Source organism: Balaenoptera acutorostrata, chromosome X (assembly GCF_949987535.1).
Source record: "Balaenoptera acutorostrata chromosome X, mBalAcu1.1, whole genome shotgun sequence".
NCBI classification, from domain to species: Eukaryota; Metazoa; Chordata; class Mammalia; order Artiodactyla; family Balaenopteridae; genus Balaenoptera; species Balaenoptera acutorostrata.
The window spans coordinates 24,369,608-24,376,032 of NC_080085.1; the positions used below are offsets into that span (position 1 = coordinate 24,369,608).

The window sequence follows — 6,425 nt, forward strand, 5'->3', positions numbered from 1 at the left end:
TCCCCATACTAACAGGGAGCTTTGCAAAGATTAGATGCTTAATTATTGTTAAGGGAGAAAAAAGTGGGCCACTGAAAAAGAGGTCTAATTTATTACAATATTATTTCTCCAATATTAATAATAATAAATACTATTACAATAATATTTATTACAATATTATTTTATTTTTATATATATATATCATGTTATGAAACAACAGGCCAAAAGTGATAAATGAAGCCAAGAATTTATCATCTTTTATTTATTTCTCCATTTCTTGACCCCAACTATTACATTGTTGAGTTTTTCACATTTCCAAGGAAATGCCTCATCTATTGCTGTTATCTTATTCCAAATTACTGAATAAGGTAGAACTTTTCCAATTAGTTTTACGAAATAATAAAACTCTTACTCTTAAACATCATTCACAGCAATCAGTGTTTGAGCAACATCACTCATAAATTTGGATTTTGAAGCTACTTAAACCTTCTATTAAAAGGAACAATGTTTTTTAAAATTATCCAAGTTACTACATAGAACAGAAACACAAATATATGTTATACACTATGTTGTCTGCAGCCCCACCCCAACCTTCTACTACTTAGAATGTGGACTTCTCTTTTTAACAACAAAGTGAAGAATCTGCCTCAGACTCTATTGGGGTGGGAGGAGCTGCTGGCTATGGCCCTGGAGCGCACGCTGGCCAGGGCAGCAGTACGAGCCCTGGCTGCAGCCCTGGCTCGGGCTCTCTCTCCCTCATCTCTCAAAGCCTGTTCATTGTGGGGTGGGAAGGCAGTGGGGAGCACCGTATCATGGATCTTGGCCAGAACCTGCAGCACTTTCATCTTGCTGGTTTCAGCGTGGGCTCTTGGGCCCCACAGGAACTCATAGCGCGGAGGATCGCTGTTGGGCACCTGGCAGTACTCCAGGTACCTTTCCTGCACTAAATCTTTGGCAATGAGCTTCTTGGGCTCCCCACAGATGAAGTTATTCCTCCCAGCATACAACCCCATTATATTCAGCACTTCCCAGACTTGCTCCTCAGTGGCGCAGTTGCCCTTTGTGAAGATCACGCCCAGGACAGTCATCAGCACACCAGTCTTGGGAACCTCTCTGTCATCACTCGGCTTTGCATCATAGCTTAGTTCCAGTTTATTGACGAGGACATAAGTATTCCTGTTGGGATCCACTTCCTTCACGTCAAGGCCAAAGACCAGCTCCAAATGCTCAGAGGCTTTCCTGAGGATCTCATAGACGTGATTCTTGTACCTCTGTATTACATTTCTCAGCATATCCGCCTTGGTAACGGGCTCTTTCATATGATACTTGTACAGAAGGTAATGCACCAACATAACAACCTTCTTGTCAATAGGGCCTCTGGGCCAGTGCTGAGTGGTACCCTGGGCCTGGGAGGCTTTTGGCCTTTCCTCCCCTTGATTGTCGGCACCTTCGTTAAATCTTATGCTTGAAACAGCTGCAGCAGTAGTGGTGGCGGAACGGACTCTCCCAGACACTTGGAGACTGCTGTGTGTTCCAGTGGCAGGTGAGCTCTGGGGAACATCTTTGAAATGAGGAGATGGGGAGGAAGGGGACTCTTCTTCCTCTGGTACAGTGGCCTGAGCTTCCACCAGACCACTGGGCTGTTCTTGAGCCTGGCGGCGTTTTTCACGGGCACAAAGCTTACTCTTCTGACCCCGAGGCATGATGACTGACAGCAGGCAGGAGTGTGGGAAAGAAGGTAGATGACTCGGTGACCTGGAGGAAAGAGGATGAAATGGTGTTATAATACTCTTTAGTGAGGAGATACCGCTTTGGGCTTTATCGATGGCCATCTCTGCAGGTTTCCTTGCTGGCACTGCTCTAGGAACCCATAAGGCTCCTCTTCTCTGATCAGCCTTTCCTCTGAGGACTCTGTGGAAGTAACTAGGGTTCACCTTAGGCTGCAGCTCTCCAGCCCTACCTGGGTCTTAACTGGAGCTGATAACAGGGTCTGGCAAGTCCAGGCCCTGTGGAGCCTCCCCTGTTCTGGAGTAGCAGGTGTTTCTCTCAGTTCACATTCAGGGCCATTACCTTGACTTCTGGCAGCACCTGAGGTCCTGTGCTCAACTGCTTTGATGCTGACCCCTCACTCCAAAGCCCTCACATCCCTGACATCCTGGAGGAGGAACTGAAAGGGGACGTCATCTGAGCACACCTGCCCCCGTGTACCCTGGGATGACAGTAATGACAGAACTCTGTGGGACCACCTCCATTCTGGGATAATCAGGATTCTCACCCCTCACACAGAGTCCTTACCTTAGTTTCTTGCAGGGCCTGAGATTTCTCCCTTGGCTGACCTTAGACCTACCCCTTTGGAGCAAGGCCCTCACATCTCTGAAAGTCCTAGGAGGAGTTTAAGGAAGTCTCAGTCTAACATATCTTCACCGGGGACCCTTGCCAGGGATGACATCACATGTAGGGCTCTGTGAAACACCCTTTGTTCTGTGATGAGTGGTACCCTCAACCCTCCAGTTCCTAATAGTAGTTCCTCCCCTTGACTAACTGGTGTCCTCCCTTCTGCAGACCTGAGGCCTATAATAATCAAACCAAGGCTCTCATCTACCTGATATCTTGGAATATGCAGGGGGGTTGGGGAGCAGACTCAGTATGACAGATCTCTGAACGGCTTCCCAGGGCTGGCCACAGAGCAAGGGCCTGACTCAGTGTACCACCCCTCAGTCCTCACTTTGACTTCTAGAAGGGCCTGGGTGGGGTCACTTCCTTGTAATAGGGCCTTCATCTCCCTGTGACCACTGATGATAAAGTGAGAAATATCTTAGCTTGACAGCCCTGCTTAGCCTGACACCAGGGCTTATAATAGGGGTGGTGCTCTGTGGGGCCCTCTTTGTCTTAAGGGAGGAATTCCCTATAGTCCTTGCTCAAGGTTCTGAACTTAAAGCCACCCCTAGGACTCCTCCCTCTACTACCCTGAATCCTCTAGCATTAGACCAAGGCTCTGTATACCTCCCTTCCCTTCCCCCACCCCCACACTACCCCCTCCAACCAGAAGGTGAAGCGAGGGGGCACGTGGGCCTTACAGCCCTGCCAGGGGCCTCCCCGGGCTGACCACAGGGGCCGGGCTCTGTAGAGCACCCCCTGCTCTGGGGAGGTGGTTTCTCCTAGAATGCAAATAGGGGCATTTATTGACTCCTGGCCAAGCCTGGTACTCCTCCCTCTGCTGGCCTGAGGCAGACGCCCTGGTCAAATATCCTCACCTCCTGGAGCAGCCAGACAGGACGTCAGGTGTGCCCAGTCCAGCCACCCATGCCTGGGGTCTCCCAGGCCCATCTGCAGGGGCAGGGTGCCCAGGGGACGCCTCTGTTATGGGAGAGGGGGAGTTCTGCCAAGCTCACATAGGGTTCTTCATCGACTCCTGAGAGGCCCTGAATTCCTCCATCAGCTGGCTTAATGCCAACACCCTGGTCCAAAGTTACTATTTTTCTGAGTTCCTAGAAGGAGAATTCCCAGGGCAGTACGTTGGACGATTCCTGCCCAGAACCTTCCAGGGCCAACTACGGGGCCTTCTGTCTTTTGGGTTAGAGGGTCCCTCAAACCTTAATCAATATCCTTAGCTTACCCCTGTAGAACTGCATTCCTCCCTCTGCCGACCCGATGCCACCGCTCCTCGCACTGCACGTTCTCACCTCCTAGATTCCCAAGACGGAAGTCAGTATGCAACATATCCAGTCACCCCTGCCCCAGGCCTCCAAGGGACGACAGCAGAGGTGGGGCCTGATTCTGTGGTGCCCCCTCTGTTCTGTTGTGGGTGGTACCCAAAGTTCTCTCTGCAGAGTTAGGGCCTCATTTTGGCTCCTGGTGCATTGATTAAAGGCTCCTTGGGAAATACCTCCCTGTATGCTCTGGACAGTTTCTCAACTTAAACCCTTGCAGACAATGGGTACGAGTCCCAGGCGTGATGTGAGATGAAGATACTGTAGCACAAGGTAGGGGGACCAGGACAGGTTCTGAGCTGTCAGAGAAAATGCATAGTAATGATGGGATCTCATCGCTCGTCAATACAGACCCTTGCGAACTTTCTGTTTGAAAAGTTCGAACAGAACTTCCCTTCTTCTACAGGGAAGAAGCAGACCTGCATAATTTTGTGTAACCCAGATCTTTTTATCTCATCTAACATTGCTGCACAGTGTACTGAAATTCATTTCTATTTTGAATCTCATTTATAACGAATATATTATATACCTGTTCTAATTATTGCTGCTTTGTACGCAAGGCTCTTGGTTTTACTACTGTTATCTGTACACCAGCTTCCTGAAGTCACTTATTCATTTGAAAAATCCGTGGCCTTTTCCTTTGGATTTTCTAAAATGATGATCAAATTTACAACGAATAACTTCTGTTTCTTTTTAATAGTCTTAACATTTATTGATTTTTGTATTCTTATTCTCTGGCTATGCATTCCAGTCCAGTGTTGAACAGTAGAGTTGGTAGCATACTGCTTGCTGTGTCTTCTTCCTCACCTTAACGGGAATGCTACTAACACTTTGCGTTTCACATTTCAATTCTTTTGCTGTAGATTTTAGGAAATGAAAATTCCCTTCTAATGTCAGTTTGCTGAATGGTATTACTATGCATTAGTGTTGAGTTCTTTTCAAAAGCTTTTTCTGCATTTCAGTACATGGTCAAAAGCGTTTTAAAATTTTATCTGTTAATGTGGTAATATTTTAGGCAGTTTTTTCCTAATGTTATATCATCTTTACATGTCTTGGATTCAGCCTCGTTTTTCTACATTTAATTCACTGCTGTATTGAAACTTCTATGGGTTTATTTAGGATCTTTGCCTGTGTGTGGGTGAGCTTGGCTCAAGTATTCTGTTTTTGGGGTGTCCTCAGCTGGTTTTCTTATCAAGGAGAGCTAGCCTGGGAAAATGAGTTGAAAGATTTCCCATCTTTTTGTATGCTTTGGATGTGTTTACATAAGATAATGGTTCATTTTTTACTTATTATATGGCAGAACTGCCTTGTCCTGAAACATTTGAAGGTGGCTGGAGCTTTGAGGAGAGTTTCAGTTTGTATTTCTCAATTACAGTTTTCTATTTCTCTTTGGATCAATTGGGTAATTAATATTTTTTCTAAATAATGGTCTATTTTCATTGGGGTTTCAAATTTAATGACAACATGTATATTCTTTTTATTGGAGAAATTCTCAAACATACACAACATAGAGAGACTAGTGTAGTAAAACCAATACACCTGACATCAGAATCAACAATTATCAATACATAGTCAGTCTGGTTCCATTTATACCCATAGGTACTCCAATCTCTGCCACTGAAATAATGATAAACAAATCCTAGATATAATACCATTTTATCTTTAAATATGTCAGTGCCTGGTTCCAAAAGATAAGTACTCTTTATGAAACATAAACCTTATATGGTAGGATTATACATATCCTACCTTAAAAAAACTAACTCTGTGATATCATCAAATGTCCAATTATTTTTCACATTTACCTGACATATTTTTTAAATGTTTTACCCTTGAATTAGAGTCAAATAAAGTCTGTTCATTGTCATTGTTTTTTATGTCCATTAATTTATAGATCTTATCCTCCCCCCTCTCCAATAGATATATTACTTCTTTTTCCTTGTCATTTTGTTGCTGTTGTTGTTCGGAAAAAAACCCTCATCTTATGTTCAGTCCAGTTTCGTATGACCTGGATTTTGCTGATGCCAACACTGGTGTCCTTCTCCCCCTGTATTTCTTTAAATCGGTTGAAGTTGGATCAGATTAAGGTTTAACTTTTTTCTCTTTGTTTTTTTTCTTCTTCTGGAAAGACTGCTCCATAGGTGATACTGTGCACTTTTATTACTAGGAACCTAATGTCTGTCTCCATTTGTGTTGATGTTTGCAGTCTTTGAAGATTAGCATATTTATCCATTAATTAATTGAGAGTTACACAATGTTAATTTTCTCTTTCTATCATTCCTTCTGAATTTATTAGATGAAATATATATTTATGTAGAAACCTATTCTTGTCCTCCATTTGGTAATGATATTTATACTGTTCTCTTAGAATATTTAAATTCCTTCTGCACCTATATTTTGTACAATATTATTCAACTAATATCACTTACTTCTGTTTCTTTCTTTTGTAATTGATGGTAACTATAAAACTGTCAGTTATATCAGCGTTTTCAAAGAGTAGGCTTTTGTTAGTTGGCTTCATTGTCTTTTAATTAATCATTTCTACACTATTTCATACATTCTATTTTGGGGGGTTTAATATGGTGCTCCTTCTCTAGTTTCTTGAAATTTTTTTGTTTTTTTTTATAAATGTTAGCCACTATTGATTAGCTTTTTCCTCCTAACGACATTTATTCTTTTTTAATTAATTTTATTTTATTTATGGCTGTGTTGGGTCTTCGTTTCTGTGCGAGGGCTTTC

General features: G+C 43.4%; 1 protein-coding gene across 1 annotated transcript; it reads right to left on the reverse strand.

The window, feature by feature from the left end:
- Positions 1 to 626: 626 nt before the first annotated feature.
- LOC103004977 (melanoma-associated antigen B10-like) lies at positions 627 to 1,682 on the reverse strand. Its single transcript, XM_007179167.2, has one exon. It carries the CDS (start codon positions 1,680 to 1,682, stop codon positions 627 to 629), a length of 1,056 nt encoding a protein of 351 aa, XP_007179229.2.
- Positions 1,683 to 6,425: the final 4,743 nt, after the last annotated feature.